At 43.8% G+C, this 19,732-nt stretch overlaps 1 protein-coding gene across 7 annotated transcripts in view; it reads right to left on the bottom strand.

Moving 5' to 3' along the window:
• Positions 1-19,732, bottom strand: part of Wt1 (WT1 transcription factor) — a 58,060-nt gene that overhangs the window by 11,415 nt on the left and 26,913 nt on the right. For 3 of the 7 annotated variants that reach the window (XM_029537107.1, XM_029537106.1, XM_021194413.2), the window contains exons 4-5: positions 18,950-19,027; positions 17,942-17,992 (exon numbers count right to left, since the gene is read on the bottom strand). The exons of 1 other annotated variant lie outside the window; for it this stretch is intronic. In XM_029537107.1, the coding sequence (XP_029392967.1) occupies positions 17,942-17,992; positions 18,950-19,027 (129 nt within the window). Of the gene's footprint in view, positions 1-17,941; positions 17,993-18,949; positions 19,062-19,732 lie in introns of those variants that run through there. 3 more of the 7 variants (XM_029537105.1, XM_021194414.2, XM_029537108.1) reach the window with 2 other exon arrangements.

Here is a 19,732-nt window from a genome sequence, read left to right as displayed (position 1 = left end):
TGAGACAGGGTTTCTCTGTGTAGCCCTGGCTGTCCTGGAACTCACTTTGTAGACCAGGCTGGCCTCGAACTCAGAAATCCGCCTGTCTCTGCCTCCCGAGTGCTGGGATTAAAGGCATGCGCCACCACGCCCGGCTATGCCCTGTGCACTCTAAATGGGGGAACTGTATGGCGTGTAAAAGCAATGAAGCTTCTCTGAAATGCTTCAGAGCAAGCTGAGCATGGCACTGCACACCTCTAATCCTAGCACTTGGGAGGCGGAGACAGAAGGATCAGGAGTTTGAGACTAGCCTAGGCTAACATGAGACCTTTTCTCAAACAAACCAACATACAAAATAATAATGATGATGATAAACTTTGTAGTAGCATCATTTAAAAGCCTCCAAGTAAAGTTAACTGACTGGAATCTGCCCCCTCCACCTCTGCTCCTCCATCACCATGGATACCAGGGGATAGACAGGTGACCTAGTGGATTGGCCCACTCTGTCTGATGGACTTGGGGAAGGCCTTGGACTGACTCATCCCTAATTCCCCAGGAGAAGGAATTCCTGGAAAAGAGAAGTGTCTGCCAGGAAGGCTTTAGTGTCTACACAGCCCAGGGCCACACCAGCTGTGGGGTTTCACATTGAGTTGTGGATCAAACATTTCGGAAAGAAAGGTTTGTCTTTTTTGGACAGTTTGTGGAAGGAGATAGCTGTCCTGTTCCCAAGCCTATACTACACCATGACTGTATAGCCTCCATCAAATGATATGATGCTTCTTGCCAAGAGAGGGGGAGCCTCAGAGAACTAAACCAGGGTCAAGCATACAAGAGTTCGGGAGAAACACCAAAGTCAGACAGCATCTGCCTCTCTAACCCTCAGAATGTGCTCAGTGAGAACATGACGCCTTCCTAACACTCTTCCAAACACAGGAGCGGTAGCGTGGATGCGGTAGTGTGGATGCAGTGACTCTGTAGCAGCACAAAGAAGACAGGACCAGAATGGACTCAGGACTCGGTGCCTCAACAGCTGGGAGGCACTGGTTTTACTTGGTTCACCATCTGCATGAAGCCAAATTGTGATTTGCACATTTTTTTCATGGGGGGGGGGGTGGCTATAATTAGCAATCTGAATTGACAGCTGCTCCCTTATTTGCTGAGTTCAACGATGGAAACAGGGAGCATGGAAAACAGATTTTCATCAAGATGCTTGTCCAGTGACAGTGAGCATTGACCCTCAGAGTCTCACACAAGCCAGTAAACAAAAGAAGCCACTACAAACGCAACCATGCCTGCCTCTATCAATCAGTGAATAAGGAAAACAGTTGGTCCCCACCTATTTATTCTTCTGTCCCCATACCCTTCCACGTGGTAGAATTCCTGTAAGCCAGATTGCTTCCCAGTGTGGTTCTCCCAGAACACCAAGTACAATACATGAACATTTAACCAGTGTAGTGTTCTCTCTCTCTCTCTCTCTCTCTCTCTCTCTCTTTCTCCCTCCTTCCCTCCCTCCCTCCTTCCTCCCTCCCTCTCTCTCTCTCCAAGGAAAGCCAGCTTGGCTGTCTTGAACTGTAGATCAAAAGAGGTAAAAAGCACCTAGGAAGGTCATCTGCTTGTTCCCCACTCAGAGAAGGACTCTATTTTAGTTCACGCGCATGACTGGTAACTAGTTTTAAAAATAACCATTTCAGCTGGAAGTGCTGCTGATGCACAATAAATCTTACTGTGCTAAGCTTGCTCACAATGTGTCCTCTAAGAGCCAAAAAGCAGTCTTAGAAAGAGCAGCATAGCTGGACATCAGTCACCAATCCCAACACCAGGCTACGCAGCAAAGGAAATGAATAGATGGCTTGTGTGCATGTTATGTGTTTAAATAAAATCACAAAAGCTGCAAAAAAAAAAATATATAACCATTTCATTTGGAGTCAGTTAGCTGAACCATCCCTCACTCCTGCCTCCTGGTAAAGCACAGAGTCAGTGCTCTTAAGTTTGAGCCATTTCTGTGTATCTCCTCTGCTCCACACTAAACTTGACCTTGACTATAGACTCTGCTCTCCTTTCTGCATGCTGTACCCTAGAAATTGTAGCAGACATGGAACCCATAAGCATTCCCGGGATGATCTGAGTCTAAACCCTCTTCCATACAATCATCATTCAGTTTTTGGGAGATGGTCTTCCAGGCTCCAGAGCTGTGTCAACTGTAACAAGTGAAATGGGGTTGAAAGAACTTTAGAATCAGGACTGTAACATGAATGCAGGAGGCTAAAGATGTGGGTCTCATGCATTACATCCAAATCAAGTCACTCAGAATCAATGTGTCAGTCAAGCATCTATCACTGTGGCTGAGGTCCACAGACTGTCAGTGCTCAAGCGTTGGTCAGGAGCGTGGGCTACTCAGCTTAGTGTGAACACAGGACTATTTCTAGCAGGGCTAAAGATAAATAGTTCCATGGCACTCCATCAACAATATTCTTTCTAGGTCTAATAAAATCTCCAATTCTCCCTCATCCCATCCCTAACTAGCATGAACTGAGGACGATATCCATGGCCTGAACTGAAAGATGTAATGTTTTAGAGAAGAACTGAGAGCTACATATTAGAGTTTCAAATTCTGTCTGACTTGTCTCAGGGAGTCATTCCAACTGCTGAAATTCTTCAGACTCTAGGCTTGGCTTCCAAAGCATTTGTTTTCCATCCCCATATCAACTCTACATTCGGAAAGCACCTTCCCAGGGCTGAGAAGATAACTCATCCAGTAAAGTATATGCCATGCATTCACAAGAAACTGAATTCAACCCCCAGAAACAATATAAAGATCTAGCATGGTGATGTGTGCTTGAAAGACTAACCCTGGGGCGATAAAGACAGGCAGATCTCTGGGGCTCGCTGGCCAGCCAGTCTAGCCTAGTTAGCAAACTCCAAGCCAATGAAGAGACTTTGTCTCAAAAATCAAAGTAGATGGTTCTAAGAATAACTCTAAGATCCTAAGATCCTCTGGCCTCCGTGAGTATACACATGCACCCCCAGATGCATATTCATAGACACATAGGCACACAAAAAGATACCCTCACTAGTTGTTGATACATATTATATGTTATGTAATATATGACAAATATTTCTCTAGAACATTGAGGTGATGGGATCCCAGAAGATCTCTCTGCGGGACAATTTAAAGAATGACATTATAGAAAAAGAAGTCATATAGATAGCGCAGAAGGTACCCTGAGAAAGAAGGGCTTGGGACGATGATGGTGATCAACACAACCAGAGTGCTGAGACCCACCTGATGGCTTAGACGGACAGGTGAAGCCAAGCTTTGTGCCAGGACAGCTCTCCTTGTCACAGCCCATGACTCTGCTGTGGATGAACCAAACCAAGTCCAAGGGAGGGTGGGACTCACAAAGGCCTAGGGCTACAAAGCTGGCCAAGAATGACAAGAGGCACAGCAGCCATGGTGAACATGTTCCTAAAGGTCAAGATGTACATTCCAAATAAAAGGATCACAACCCAGAGACGGGGAGTGTTATTCACAGAGCTGTAACTAGAAGGTAGGTTCTAGAGCAGAGTGTGAACCCCCGAATGACAAGTAAATAAGGGAATTCTTTCTTGGAGCGCAAATACATGCAATGGCTTCCCTACCATCTAATCCAGATAACAGAGTAAATAAAGGGAAAGTGAGATGTGCACATAGCCAAGTATATGAACCCAGCATGGGTAAGCCTGGCCTTTCTTAAGCTAGGAAATTGTTGCTTCGTAAGACTGTATTCCTACTTTGCTACCTCTTAATCGTCCTCTTAAAAATAAGATCTTGATTCAACTGAATGCCAGAGGGAAAGGTTTAGATGACTCTATGGCTAATACCATTAGAAGGCTACAGAGGTGTGCCTTAAGACATGATTGGCAGCTACATGTCCAGGTAGAAAGGGGCGGTGTCCTTAGTAAACACAGGTGAGGGTGTGAAAGAGGAAACTAAGGTAATGTGGTTACTTTTCCCGGTCTGAAAGAACTTGTTTTGTTCTAGAAACCACTCATTAGGTTGACAAAGACACTTTAGGCCAGCTTTGGTACTGCTGTCCAGCCAATGATAAACCACCTAGGAAGCATGTAGCCCCTCCCTATCATGCCCACAGAACTCCTAAAATAACTATCAAAGTACCTTGTTGCAATACAATTCACCATGGTAGGTACCTTCTCTCAGAACGGTAATCCTACCACAAAAGGAACAGACGCGGGCTTGTGCTTTGTCTATGACTGAGCAACTTTGGTTCTTACTGATCAGTTTTCTTCCTCACATTCCCTGAAAGACCCAGCCTCGTAACGTTCCCTTACTGCTCCAGGGTTTCCAGAATGCAATGGGGTTTTTTTTTTTTCTTACTTGAAATTCTCAATTCCTCCGCCACCTATCTCATTCTCCGCCAATTTCAGAAAGGATCGGACAAGGAGACAATTGTTTGATGACAAAAGGCGGGCTTGCTTCTTTTTGCTTAAGGCAGAGCCACAAACACAAACACCCCTAATGGGTCCAAGTAAATTAGAAGTAAATGATGAAGACTCCGAGGAACTAGTAGCATCTATCTGAAAGTGACCTGGCCACGTGGCCTATGCATCACATCTCTGTTGGCCCACCACTGTCATGTGAACTTAGTGCTGGTATCGGCTCCCACTCTTGAGGGACTTCTCCAAGATTCCCTGAATTTTGCATTCATTCAAATAACATCTTTTTTAAAACCTTCTAGATTCTAGAGTAGAATCTAGTTTTCAGCTGTTGGCATCAGTTTTTAGCTTCACTAGCCCATTAAACAATGGGATTAAACACTGACATTACAGACAGAAAGCCAAGCCTGCCGTAGCACTAGTTCAAGAACATTAGTTTCTCAGGACTGCTGTATATAATAAAGTAGCACAAGTTGTGGTGGTTTAAATCAAAGCAAATTTATACTCTCACAGCTCTAAGCCACAGAATCCCATCATTTGGGAGGGTAAAGCAAGAGGGTTACTGCAATTTCCAGGCCAACCTGGGCTACATGGTGAGTACAAAGCCAGCCTGGGACAGAGAGTGAAACCCTGTCTGGAAGAAAGGAAGTTCAAAATCAACCTAAGCCACAAGGAACTGGGTGGACACCTTTCTTCCAGTGACTCCAAGGGTAATTTCTCCCCTTGTCTTTTTCAGTTCTGGCACTTAGCCACATGTCTTGATCCCTCCTTTTTTTCACACTCTACCCTCTTCCTGCCTCCTGTTACTTTCTGGTTTCCCACAGTCTCCCTCTTCTAAGGACACTGTGCTTGCCCCTCCCCCAACTCCAGATCATCCTGCCATCACCACCTCCAGACCCTAGCTGAATCGTTTTTTGCCTGTTACCGTGTAAGTTTACATGCACGGCTTCAGAAATTAGGATCTGGGTATCGCTAGCTATTCCGCCTATCATACCAAGGGAATCAGTGTGTTCCTGTTCTTGCAGATGCAGTTGAAGAAGCTAAATTCATCTGGATTCTACATCTCCAGAATACTCTGAGGACACACTGTTCTTGAATCTAAAAGTCTGAGTCCCAGGCCTACACTAACCACTAATTTTTCTCCACATGGCTAGTGAGTCATCTCATTGTTTCTGTATCTAAGACTCATCATTTGCAGGATCAAACTAACAACCTATTTTGAAGTCCTGTTCGAAGATTAAAGAGGTGAACTATACAGGGAGCAAAAGTTAAATATCATCAAGTAACCATATCTCAACAATATCCAGGAGGTCTGAGATTGTAACACTCAGTGACCGACACCCATAAAAATTATTTACTCCATGTTTTAGTTATGAGTCTGGTGAGATTGATAAATCTTGTATTTTTGATCTTAAATACAACCTAGATCTAGAAACCATTAAAGATACACCCATCACCTTAGTCTGATGCTTTGTCTCCATGGCTCCTGTTCCATGTAAAGTGAAAATAACATCAGCCCAATATGCCTGCTAGAAGCCCAAACTAGGTCAGGGAAGCATTGTGCAACACTTGGAACAGGATAGACATTAAATAAATGTTCATTGTTGCTCCATAGTTACCAATGTCATTTCATTACAAAGTATTTTGGGTTTTAAGGAGAAATTGAGTTATATGTCCAATGTCAGAGAGGGGCCAATGGCAGAGCTGGGGTCTGAGTCCAGCCCAGTACATTTTTTTTTCTCCCTTTACAATAAGGAGGACAATTTTTGCGGTACAATTTCATCTTCTATCATCGTGACACTTGAATGACCTCCAGCTCTTTCCTCCAGGGTCTGACTCAGGTTAGACATTTTGATGTTTTAACAGTATAGCCAGGGGTAGAGGAAGAGAGGAGAAGGGAATGGGTATAAGTTTAGTATAGCACACCTTGGCTTCTACTGTGAGACTGTTTTTAGCTGGGTATAAAAAATAAGCCCTATACTGGGGAAAGAGAGATAGATCAGACAGAAAAATGCTTGCTCCAGAAGCATGAAGAACTGAGTTGAGATCCCCAGCACCAATATAAAAAAATAAAGTAAGAAATGTAAATTCAGCACAGCTAAGTGTACCTGTAATCCCAGTCCTTAAGGAAGTAGAGACAGGGGCATCCCTGGGACTCTCTGGCCAGCCAACCTAGCTGAATCAGGGAGCTCCAGGTTCAGTGAGAGAGCAGCTCTCAAAAGGTAAGTGGGTAGTGATTGGGGAAGATGCATGACATCGGGGGGGGGGGAGAGAGAGAGAGAGAGAGAGAGAGAGAGAGAGAGAGAGAGAGAGAGAGAGAGAGAGATGCTAATAGAAATGCCCACTTACAGATGACTGAGCAGTCCAAACTGTACAATTCTCACCAAAACCTCTTGTCTTTCCATGAAACCATACAGAAGTGGTTAGGTTGCCAACCCAGCACACACCTCCTGCCTCCATCCCTTGAAGCAGTGTAAACTGTATGGCAGCTTTCACAGGCATAAAATGTGTCCTGAGACAACCTGCTTTTCCTACACAGCTTTTAAAAAAACGCATCAGTGCACATCCTTAGAAAGCTTACAGAAAGAGGAAAGTGTCCTTAACAGAACACAAACTATAAACCCTCTTCTTTCTAAAACCGTGTACACTGTGGTCTGGCTCAGGAAAGACACAAAACATTCAAAGAGAAGCTTCTTAAGAAATGATTAATTCTGATATTCCACAGGCACAAGAAGATTAATAAAAAGGAATTGAGGTTTTCCAGATGAAGAAAGCCAGAGCTTCCCTGAAATCCCTTATCAACAGAAGAAGTTTTTTAAAAAAGAAGAGAGAAAGGAAAAAGAGAAAATGAGCTTTTTGAAGGCAATTAGCATTTAATACAAGTCTAAAAGCAAGGATCTTGGCCTGTGATTTTTCTCTCCCGCCTCTAGTTATTGACCCGGTGTGCAAGACTCTACACTCACACACCATCATCACCTTTGCCCTCTCACCTCTACAGAGTTCATCGGGGAAACATGCAGACAACCTCTAACTCTTATGTATCAGATCATGAAATTTACCCAGAAGGCTCTCTGCACTCTCCATCCTCAACGCCCAGGGCTTAACCAGGAGACATGCGAATAAGTGCCTGTCTTCTTTTGGTGTTGACAATAAACATCGCTGAAGCCCTGAGGCCCATCACCCCCTTGTCTAACATGTAATCTAGAGAGGAAAAGAGTAAAGGAGCCACATTAAGAAACTATGAGCTTCCTAAGGTTGTCTGAGACGAAGCTCTGCCTCACCAAAATCTCCTTGCTTGAAGATAAAGAAGCCCAGAGCTAGCCAAGCCTCAGGTTGTAATTATCTGATTGTAGAAGTGCAGGGCTTCAAGGTCTGAGGTTGCAGGTCTGACAGAGGCAGCAGCCTGCCAAACAGCTACCAAGCACCTGGCCTACTATCTCCCATCTCAACAGAGACGAAGGCTTCAAGAGAGAACACTCAACAGAATCGAACAACACAAGCCTCCTAAGGAATGCCCACCCCAAAGCAGGATAAACCACAGCCAGCTCAAACTGATCAGCCCCAGAACACCTCAGGCCAAAAGGCCCCAGAATCAGCCCTGGTAGACCTGGTAGTTGCCACAGAATGCTTCAGAGTAGAGCATCACCGAATTAAAATCCAGCTTCCTGTAGCCATTGGAATGTCAAAACGCACTTTTACAAATACAGACAAGATCTGAGTGGGGAAATGAAGGACTCCCTGATTATCCACATTCATAGCTATTGACAACCTGTCATAGAAGTATATAGATCAATGTATTACTTCATTCTGTCTGACCTGAGAGCAAGGTAGAACCCACAGTTATACATAGGTGTTAAGAGCAAAGCCATATAACCACACTCACCTCTTTGCGAAATTCAATTCAGTTTTTCTAGTGACTGTAACATATCGATGTATAATATGCTCAACCTACCGGTAGTATAACCCAACCCCAACTGAAACATCGACAGCACAATCCCTATGCCAAAAGCTCAAAGAGCATCTCCAGAGAAGGGGCAGAAAGGTTGTAAGAGCCAGTGGACCAAGACGTCTGCTGCAAGGTACTGTATTGTGTGACAAGGAAGCTTCACACATGAAGTCTCAGCCATATGATCTCATAGGCAGGACCCCAAAATGACACCCACTGACACATCAATGTGGATGGAAGACATGTCACCTGGTCTCACCCTGAGATGAAAAGCTACAAGTTCTTAATGGTTGCTGAGAGGAGAATCAGTCTTCTCCAGAAACAAGCCGCTGACAGATGTTTCAACTGTAAATACATGTGAACATATGAGCAACACAAAGTGATCTCAGCAGATTGCGTGTGTGTGAGTGTGTATGTGTGTGTGCACATGTGTGTGTGCGTGCATGCGTGTGTCTGTGTGTGTGTCTGTGTGTGTGCGTGTGTAAAAAATAATTAAAGAATAGGAGGCCATGAGCTTGAAAAGGAGTGTGTGGGAGGGCATAGGTGGATTTGGGTGGAGGAAAGGGAGGGAGAAATTGTGTAAATACAGCACACAGGTAGAAAATTCTTCAAAAAACAAAAAGGAGTTTCTGTGCCATGCATATAAGGAGGAAGCTGGAGAGATGAGCCTGCTTTAATAGCACAGAACTTAAAAACTTAAAATAAAACAACCAAGCTAATTCAACCGAATTTACACACGCATGCACACACACACACATACACACACACACACATACATTCATACCTACCTATTATCTGATAATTCAAAAGTAGGGCATTTCCTCAAAACTAGTTTGAGAAGAGACTTGTCTGTTATCTTAACTTGGGAAGTGTTGACTCAATTTAAAGATTAAAGAAGTGATTTTTTTTTTTGCTTTTCATGAAAATAATATATTAACTAATTAATTAATTGGTTTGTTTGTTTATATGTATGCATGCACATGAGAGTGGCAATACCCATGTATGGAGGTCAGAGGAAGCCTTGCGGACACTGGTTCTTTCTCTCCACCATCGAGTCCTGGGGACTGAAGTTGGGTCCTTGGCTTTGGCAGCAAGCACCTTTAACTACAGAGCTGTCAAACACAGACCACATGAGTACCTGGTTCTGAAGAAGAAATCAGATCTCATGGAGCTAGAGGTGTGAGTAGTTTCAGTCCATCATGTGGGTGGTGAGAACCAAACCCAGGCTCTGCAAGAGCAGCAAGTGCCGTCAACTGTTGACCTATATCTAGCCTCTCATTTAATATTTTTCTAATTATAATATAATTTCATTATTTCCCCCTTCCCTTTCCTCCCTCCAACCCCACCCCTCCCCATAGTCTCCTCCTTGTTCTCTTTCAAATTAATGGCCTCTTTTTTCATTAATTGTTGTTACATATACATATGTCTAATTATATTCATATATATTACTAAATGAGTAAATACACTCCCTTCAGTCTGTATTATACAGCTTGTATGTAGGTTTTCAGTGCTAGCCATTGGGGATTGCGTAACCAGACGGTGGGCTCCTCTCTGGAGAAGACAATTTCCTCTGCTCTTAGCTTCCCTCAGCTGCCTGTGGCTCTTTGTGTAGGCTTGAATACATTTTATTTTTTGAGACAGATTTTTTCTCTGTATAGCCCTGGCTGTCCTGGAACTTGTTCTGTAGACCAGGCTGGCCTCAAACTCGGAGATCTACCCGCTCTGCCTCCCAACGGCTGGGACTCTAGGTGTGTGCCACCATTGCCAGCTTTGAGTGGTTTTGTCTACTTACTGTGTATAAGAAGTGTTTGGGCTGCACGTGTGCCTGGTGTCTGGTGTGGCTAGGAGGCCAAATAGGGTGTTGAATCCCCTGGAAGTGGGGTTACTGACAATTGTGAGCCACCATGTGGGTGCTGGAACCTGAACTGGATCCTCTGCAAGAGCAACCAGTGCTCTTAACTGCTGAGTCAACTCTCCTGCCTAATATACTTAATTTAATAATAACTTTATAATAGTCCTCTCCCTATGAGACTGAGAAAGCATACTCAGCCACCCATCCCCCAATCCTACTCCATCCTGGCTTACACATCCCATGGTGTCCAGCTCCACATCTGGAGACCAAGCACTCTCACTCCACCAGCCCCAACTCTGGCCTCTAAAACTTCTTCATTGAATACCTCTTGGTTTGCTGCCCACAGATATCCCTCCCCCGCCCTGCCCTACCCTTAGATAACTGGCTTCTATTCCCTCCTGGGAGCCTCCCTTCTAATCACATTCTCCGAGAGAGAATGCATGGCCAGCTGAGATCTCACCAACCATACCACTGCATGCCCAGTCACTAGACCAACCCCTTTCCTGAGTCTTTTTGTTAAAGAAGGGATAGAAAGCTTCCTCCTTAGGAAGCTATAGGTGCCAGAATCCAAAATTGGTTTTGCTACAGCGGGGGGGGGGGGGGAGAGCCCGCCCACCTGAGAAGGCAGCCAATACAGACAGTTGAAAGACAGTATTCTAATGGCTGCCCAAATCCATGAATCAACTCAAGCCTTTTAAAGTATAACGAACCAACCTGGGGCTGGAGAAATGGCTCAGTGGTTAAGATAACAAGTTCTGTTATCTGGTCCATGTAAATCAGTTAATGACTGCCTATAACTCCAGCTGTAGGGGACTCAACACCTTCTAGATTCTGCAGGCACCTGCACTAATATGCACATGTACACATAATTAAAGAATAATAAAAATCAGCATTTAAAAAGTACAATAAAATAACCTACTGAATTCTCCTTTGGATTCTACCTATGCAAAGGGCATTATTTAATAGTCATAGAAAGGTAACTGGAGTGTGGATCCTGTTTGCTCCATCCATATGGTTCTCACTAAACCTTGACTATATTCCCCTTTGGAACGTCTCTTTATAAATATGACTTATTTGTCTCCACTCACTACACAGCCTAGTCCTAAGCCACTGTTTAATAAGGGACTCCGTGGTTTGTACCCAGCCCTCCCACTGTATCAATCAGCCTTAAGAGCCATCAAAACCCTCACCACATGCAACGCTACTCCAGCTCCTCCCTGCTGATCTCACCATGTTTCACTCAGAGCAGAGCTAAGAGATGCTCTATTACCCAGTGTGACACTGGCCCTGGATGCTTAGCAGAACAGCTTGAGAACTTTTAGGAACTCTCCTTTCTGCATGAACACACAGACTCAGGAACTCATAGTCTCATGGACCACCTCATCAGACCGCACAGGAGAACTTTGGACTCTCCTCATACATCACTGGCAATGTGGTGCTAATTTACCAGAAATCCCCTAGTTCATCCAACTTGCTGGGTTCTTTTGTATTCTTGATGGTTTGGTTCTATAGCCAGATGTTTCTACTGGCTATACCAGAAGAGTGGTGCCCTAAAGCGAAATGATAGGTGAAGCCATGTGCTCTTGCATCTGAGAAAAGCTATTCCATTTATATGAAAGCTTCTAGAAAAGAACCAATGGTTCTCAAAGCTCGGGTTCTGGAGACTCCTGCATTTCCAGTTGCAATAGAGGCACATGGGAGACAAAAAAACTTTAAAAAAAAAAATTCAGGCTGGAGAGATGGCTCAGCAGCTAAGAGCACTGACTGCTCTTCTGGAGGTCCTGAGTTCAAATCCCAGCAACCACGTGGTGGCTCACAGCCATCTGTAACGAAATCGGATGCCCTCTTCTGGTGTGTCTGAAGACAGCTACAGTATACTTACATATAATAAATAAATAAATCTTTAGAAAAAAATTTTAAAAGTATCTTCCAAACCACCCTTCAAAATGACCTTGATGGGCTGGAGAGATGGATCAGAGATTAAGAGCACTGGCTGCTCTTCTAGTAGGTTCTGAGTTCAATTCTCAGCAACCACATGGTGGCTCATAACCATCTGTAATGAGTTCTGGTGCCCCCTTCTGGCATGTAGGCATATATGCAGGCAGAATGACCTTGAATAGCACTGTCAAGCAGGAAGACTTCTGTCCATCTCCAGGACAGAAAAACAAACAAACAAACAAACAAAAAAAAAAAACTCAAGGCAAAGAAACAAAAGAAACCCTGCATAATAATTCAAGTGAATCATACTCTTAAAAATATTATAAAACTCCTTTCCCCCACAAGGCAAAGTTTCTCTGTGTAGCCTGGCTGCCCTGAAACTTACTCTGTAGACCAGGCTGGCTTTGAATCCAGAGATCCACCTGCCTCTGCCTCTGCCTCTGCCCCTGCCCCTGCCCCTGCCCCTGCCCCTGCCCCTGCCCCTGCCTCTGCCTCTGCCTTCCTAGTGCTGGAATTAAAGACTAACACCACCAATACCTGACTGATAAAAATCTTTTAATGGGAAGGAAAAAGCCACTGACAAGAGTTAAAATACAAAGAGAAAATATCTATAGAACATGTGACAAGAAAGAGACTGTGTATAAACCAAGAGCACCGGCAAAGCAGTACCATTGCTAGATAACCTCTCAGCAGAGCCTAAGGGGCCTCTCCCCGCCTCACCTACATTGCTCCATCATCCCCTCCCAACATCCATTTGGTCTTTTTTGGTCATTCCCATCATCAAACAAATATGCTATGCTTCCTGTTACCTAAAGGTCCAAAAAAAATTAAAGAAAAGAAACCCACCCTCTCCTGACCAGCTTCCCCAGTCAGCCAGAGCCCTTGTCTTTGGATGTACACCCCTGTACTGTAGCCCTGCCTGAGGAAGTCTTTGTTGGCTATCTCCACTCATCTCCTCCCATTAACCCTTGGGCACACTAGGAAAGCACACCACCCTTGAACTATACCCTAGCTCCTCAGAATCTCTTAAACCCATCTATCAGTCTTCTCACCCCCGTTCTCTCTAAACCATCCATGAATAACTGCTGTGAATAGAAATGTGTCTCCAGCATTTTCTTTCTGCACACACACACACACACACACACACACACACACACACACCAAATGTTTCTCTTTAAAAATTATCTATGCAGTGAGATGACAGGTGATTTCCATGTGATGTTCTAGCACTGCCTGAATTATTTTTAATGAGAAACTTGTGTTATTTTCTAATCAAGGTGGGGGAACCGATTTCGTCTCAGATAAAGTGAGCATCTTTGCTTTATGGGGCATTCCATCTGTGCCTTGTTTCAAAAGTGAGGAATTGGGAAGAAAGCTAAGGCAAAGGAACGTGTTTGTTTTCAGTAGAGAAACACCTACTAAAATATGCAGTAGCTCCTCGTTTCTGAGAAACGTTTGGATGAGTTTTTATAGTGTGCGTTCTAAGTCGGCATTTCATTTTCCTAGCTGGAGATTATTATCTCGCCTTGGGCAGATGACAAAGGGAAGGATAATAGTGGCGTGGGGTGGGGGTAGTCTCAGAAGGGCAGGAAGAGCACGATTTGAAATACTCCTTGAATCCTTGTGTGCCATACCCTCTCTTCTGAGAACACATAGTTCATTCTCTCACCACACCCACCAGAGCCCTTGCTAACCTCACTTCATCTCCAAGTGTGGAAGCCACCATCATCCTCATTTTCTAGTTGACTCCTTGGTACCAGTTTCCTTTTACCATCTTTCCTGTCTGATCTCAACATACCTGTCATTTCCCTCTAGCATTTATGAGACAAAACATAATTCTGACCTTAAAACCGAACAGTTATAAACATAGTTTTGAGGCAAAAAAAAAAAGTCCTTACATTGCTCAAAAAATATTTTTAAATTAGAAATAATTTTAAGATAATTTTAAGGGACTATATTCCAGTAATGAACTGGAATATACTGGAATGAACTGGAATATATAATTTGATGATGACCTGTCAATATGCGTTTACCAGACTCAATAGGTGGAGTCAATCAGTTCTTCAGAGAGAAATGGCACAGGGGTAAGTGTATACATAGGAAGTGTAAAGGAGTGTGCAGAACAATGTTAATAAGGCTCCGCTGGGCCACTCGTGGGGGTGGGGTGGGGACGGTTGCCTTCCTACATCACTGCAGTTTTTGAATGCTCTGATCTTCACAACTACTTAGAAAATTTAAAAAATAAATGCACTAACTGATACATGCCCAAAGGGAAAGGGAGGGAGAAGTGTAAAACTGTAAAGGAGCACACGTCTTCCTGTCCTCCTGTGCGTAGCTAGAGGGACAAGGACACTACCCTGAAGTCTCTGTCTCTAGCAAACGCAGGAGTCCATTCAGCAAATAGAAGATCTATCAGACTTCTGCCAGGTCCAAAGCAAGGCAAGAGCAAAGTGTGGCAGAGAACGTATTTAGCATGTATGAGATAGGCGGTCCATCCCAGCAAGCCCAAAGGGAAGGGATTGCTTTCAGCATCATAAATTGAGCCATTTGGAAGAGGGAAATGAACAGCTTGGGGCACGGGGTAAAAGAGCAAGCTCAGGGATGTTCTATTCACGGAGCTGCTCGTATTCCTGGAATCACGTCTCCCAACCTTTGCTTTGGCATCTGAAGTGCCAGGAGCTACTTAAGAGTTGGTTCTCTATTTTCAAGAAGTAAGTCTCTGGGACAGGTACTGTGTGCGCAGGCGCTGAGTGAAGGGGCGGGGCTGTGCAGGAGCTCCCAGACAGAGCCTCAGCTATCTGTTTTGGCAGAGGTTCTCAGAGATGAGACCATGTCTAGTGGGGATTTTCTCCAGCTTTGACAGCCTTGGCCCCACCAAAACACACACTGTTGTTTCCCCATACATCACTCCTTGAGAGTCTTCTGGGTTTTCCTTCCCAGCATCCACGGGTCAAATACCGTGTGTTCCCAACGGCCTGTGAACTTCTTGGACCAAGCGAAGGGACATTGATTTTGCTCAGCACTCCTTTTGAGTTTCTATTGTGTTGGATTTCCCACTCCCCCTACCCAGTCCCCAGAGAGTAACTTCCTCCTTGTTCTAATAACTTGGACCACAGTCAAGGTTGATGTGTTTCTCCATTTTGTGGGCTATTTTCTTCAGAAGAGACAAAACAGAGGCCAACAGGGTAGCTGAGGTTTGTCAGCAGCCTTAGGAAGTCAGCAGCCGTTAAGAATACACAAAGAACATGTTTTCAAACAAATACAAAGTAGACAGAACAAGGAGTTGGTCTGGCCGGAAACAGAAGTGTTCAAAATTGAGTATGCTCAGAAAGGACTCCTCAGAAGTGGGTCTTATCCTAAGAACCCACTTAAAAAGAAAAAAGAAAGAAAAAGAAAAAAATTTCTTGCTTCAGGAGATGGTATAGTAGGTAAGGGTACTTGCTCTTGCAAGCATGAGGACCTGAGTTCAAATCCCCAGTAGTCAACACAAAAACCCATGCACGGCATCATGTTCCTGTAACCCCAGCATTGAGGGCCAGAGGTGGGCAGAGCCTGGGAGCTTGCTGGCAAGCCAGTCTAATCAAGAGGGGTGAGCTTTCCCAGTCAGTGAGAGAGCCATCTATCACAAGGCAATGGTGTGGAACATGAGAGAAGGTGGCCAATGTCCTGCCTTGGCTTCCTGTGCACTCATCTCATGCAGCACACACACTCACACACACACACACACACATACACACACACTGAATTATATTTGTCTATGGGAGAAGAAAGGAAAAGGGCTTCACAAAGTGCCGTCTCTCTAACTGAAACTGAAATACAGGACTCTCCCCTTCAAGGGAGAGGAAACTCAAAAATAGGTAATGGGGAGCTGTAGAGGGGGCGCTTTCCAGGGGGCATGGATTCAATTCCCACTACCCCTGTGGTAACTCACAACCATCTGTAACACCAGTTCCAGGAAATCGAATGCTGTTCATCTTTTGGCCTCTGTGGGCACTACAAGTATATGGCGGATAGACACATATGCAGGCAAAGCAGCCATAAAATAAAATATTTTCTTTGGGGTGGGAAAGATGGGTGAGACAGGGTCTCTCTGTATAGCCCTGGCTGTCCTGGATTTATTTTGTAGACCAGGCTGGCCTCAAACTCACAGAGATCCACCTGCCTCTGCCTCCTGAGTGCTGGAATTAAAGGGGTGTGTTACCATGTCAGGCCAATAAAATGAACCTCAAATAAATAAATTAATTAAGGAATAAATAAATAAAATGTTAAAAAGTACTCTCTTCTGGAGTAGAAAACAAAAGTTCAATCTGAGGTACATGGTATTTCATTTTAATTTTAAAAACTGACATTTTTATGAGTTATGTGTGAATAGTGACTTCTTTCTTAAAATTATGAGTCTAATTGTCAGTGTTTCTCATCACAGAGGAAAAATTCATTCTTTTCACACAGCACTCCAAATGAAGACAGTATTCAAGAAGTCTGTTTTTGTTAGAACTGTTTTCCCAAGACGAAAGTGATGAATGAATTAATATATGTATATATATATATATATATATATATATATATATATATATATATATATGTAACCCAATCACCCTTAGCTTCATCCTGATGATACAACTTCCAACCCCTGCCAAGCGATATATCCTACATAGATAAGTCCTTTAAGATACCCAATCTAGTCCAGACATGGTGTCATTTTGGGAAGCCAAAACAGGTATATTTTTGTAAGTTTCTAGCCAGACTGGTCTACACAGGGAGTTCCAGACTAGCCAGGGTTAAAAAGTGAGACCCTATCTCAAAAACAAACAAACAAACAAACAAAAAACAAAATACAACCTGACTAAATAAAAAGATGTCAAATTGTCTCAATTGTGGAAAGACTCAAACAAATACATACCAACATTCTTTATCCATAATTTTTGGGATCAAACAAATCATGAAACCTGTATTTTGGCATGAAGACTATTTTAAAATTAAAACATAGTGCTTACTTTAAAATCACACTCTGGCATTTCATCTGTGGAGAATTACCAAATTCTGTATAGTGGAAAGTAGAACCCCAAAATTAAGAAAAGTTCATGGAAATAGAGAGAGAAGCATTTCAAAACTATAGAGGTTTTTGTTTGCTTTATTTTCAAAACCACAGAAAGGGGGTGATACTTGGATAAAATAGCAGAAAGTTTGAAGGACAGGGACAGGTCTCAGATGACAAAAAGTGACTCCACTGAAGGAGATCCAGTGAGGAGAACAGAATCAACAAAGGACAGAAGATGAAGGCTGGTCCTGGTGTGTAAGCAAAGAAAACAAAATCAAAAGACACAGCTCCAGCAATGCCCCAGAGTGCAGCCCTAGGGCTGGCAAAGAAGCTTAAGAAAGAGTGGGGACGAGTGTTTGCCAAACCTGCCCTGAGTCTTAGTAAAAAGTTGGCTCTCCCTGGAAAATGTAAATCTATGGAGAAAAGCAAGGTCAAGTAAACCCAGGCTCAAAGACCTGACTGAGCTAAGAACACATTTGACACCACAGAGTGCTCTGTGAAACAAGGGAACACGAGCGGGCTTCCTGCTGCGTGGATTTTTTTTCTTTTAAACCAATTTTGCACAGATGTTGATGAGAAAAATATCACCAACTCCATGCGGATCGTGGTAAGTCTACAGTAAACAAGGAGAAGGCAGAGGTAGTATGGGTAGACAGATCTCTTCCCGGTGCCCACCGAGTGCCCTTAGCCCCCATGTCAGGCCTAACTCCTGCGTTGCCCCGCATGTCAGTCAACAAAGCCATTGTCCACTCACTTGCTCTGCCCTTCTGTCCATTTCACTGAGCTGGAGCTCCCAGCAGCCATTCTAGAAGAGAAGAAAAGTAGGAATGGAGAACGGAGGACGCACGATCCGGGCAAGCCCCTGGCGCCCAGAATCCAGTCAGAAGTTCTAAAGCTAATGACCTTGTCAAGAGCGCTGAAGTATGCCCCCAGTCACACTGGTTGGGGTCAAAGAAACCCCAAGAAAGGCTGGGTAGAGACTGAGCTTTGGAATCAGATCTGGGCTTGGAACCCAAGCTCGCCCACTGAGCGGATGGGAACCTGAGAAGCAGTTTGACTCTCTAGGATGTATCATTTCATCTTCGACACAGGCGACAGTGCCTAGATTCCAGAAGCCTGTTAGGAAGCCAAGGTGCAGCGGCCTAGAAGAGCACCTGACATCATTTCCTCAGACTTGTTAGAAATTACACGTGAGCTCCCTGACTACCGAAAACCAGCCCCACCTGCCTTCCTCACTTCTGTTTTTAGGCGCAAAGAGATGCTCTGGAGGAGTTTGGCAGCAGCGCTCCCCTACAGTGCTTGTATATCTTGTGCGAACACTGACTCCTGATCAGTGCAACCAGGAGTGGACACATCTAACCAGACTGTTCAAATCATCGCCGCACTAATACAGTTCAGATCACAGACTTCGTACATGCAAAGCATTTCTTGATAAGATAGTGCAATGGTTAACATCTGGGTAGCACCAGCGAAAATATAAACATTCAATAAGTTTCATGGGCACAAAATCTTTGAAGAATTCTAAAACATTCAACAAAGAAAGGGTTCCCAATGTTCTGTGTTCCCTTGGTCCAGACAAAAACATACCATTTACATTTTTGAAAATTTAATGTTAAGCATGCCCCTCCCACTGGGAGAGGGAGGAAAGTCTTCAAGTGCCACTGTGAGCTAGCTCCCCGACCCCTTTCTAAACCTAGGCGGTTTCTACCTTCAGAAGCTCTAAGTACCCTGAAAGTGATTTAAACAGGTATAAGTTTCTTACCCCTTTAAGGTAGCTCCTAGGTTCATCTGATTCCAGGTCATGCATTCAAGCTGGGAGGTCATTTGGTATAAATTGTCACTGTGAAAAACACCCACAGTTAGAAACACAGCCACATACACTATACACAAGACAGTACTGTTTCTTTAAGTGAAATGAAGTCTCTACTTTATAGCACATGCCTTCTAAAATAATGAATATGTGAATCTGAAATGATTTTCATTTCATACCATCGATCACACAGAAAGATTAACACATGCATACATACACACACATACACACACAAACTTGTGCATACTGCAGAAGAAATGAGAACCATTTAGTTGTTAAAGAAAAAAGCCTCAATAGCATGAACTGTGGGGTTTCTAATGAGATAGTAAACCTTGGAGGGAAGAGGTAGAGGGAGTAAGGCTTTGAAAGGTTACACGGGCTGAACAACTCAACAGTAAAGTTAAAATCCTGAAGCTGAGAGCAAACTGACCGATGGCAGCAGATTAATTATTCGTGACAGGGCCATTACATTCGTTTAATCAGAAGGATAAGTATCATGTGGCTTATTGAGAGTCTGAAAGGTCAGAGTGATGGGCTAATACCCACGGATGTGATGACCAAAAGAAACAGGGCACTAATCCCAGCTCACTCACAGCTGAGAAATTATTCTGCATCTATTTTATAATTCTCGTGCAAGTCGAGTGAGGTTTTTAGGGAAAAAAATTAATAACAGCCCATTATTAACATTAGCACTTCAAAGAGGAAAGAATACCTCCATGTCAACCAATCAAGAGC

The sequence above is a fragment of the Mus pahari genome, chromosome 3 (genome assembly GCF_900095145.1).
Source record: "Mus pahari chromosome 3, PAHARI_EIJ_v1.1, whole genome shotgun sequence".
NCBI lineage: Eukaryota > Metazoa > Chordata > Mammalia > Rodentia > Muridae > Mus > Mus pahari.
This window is presented reverse-complemented; position numbering and strand designations above follow the sequence as displayed.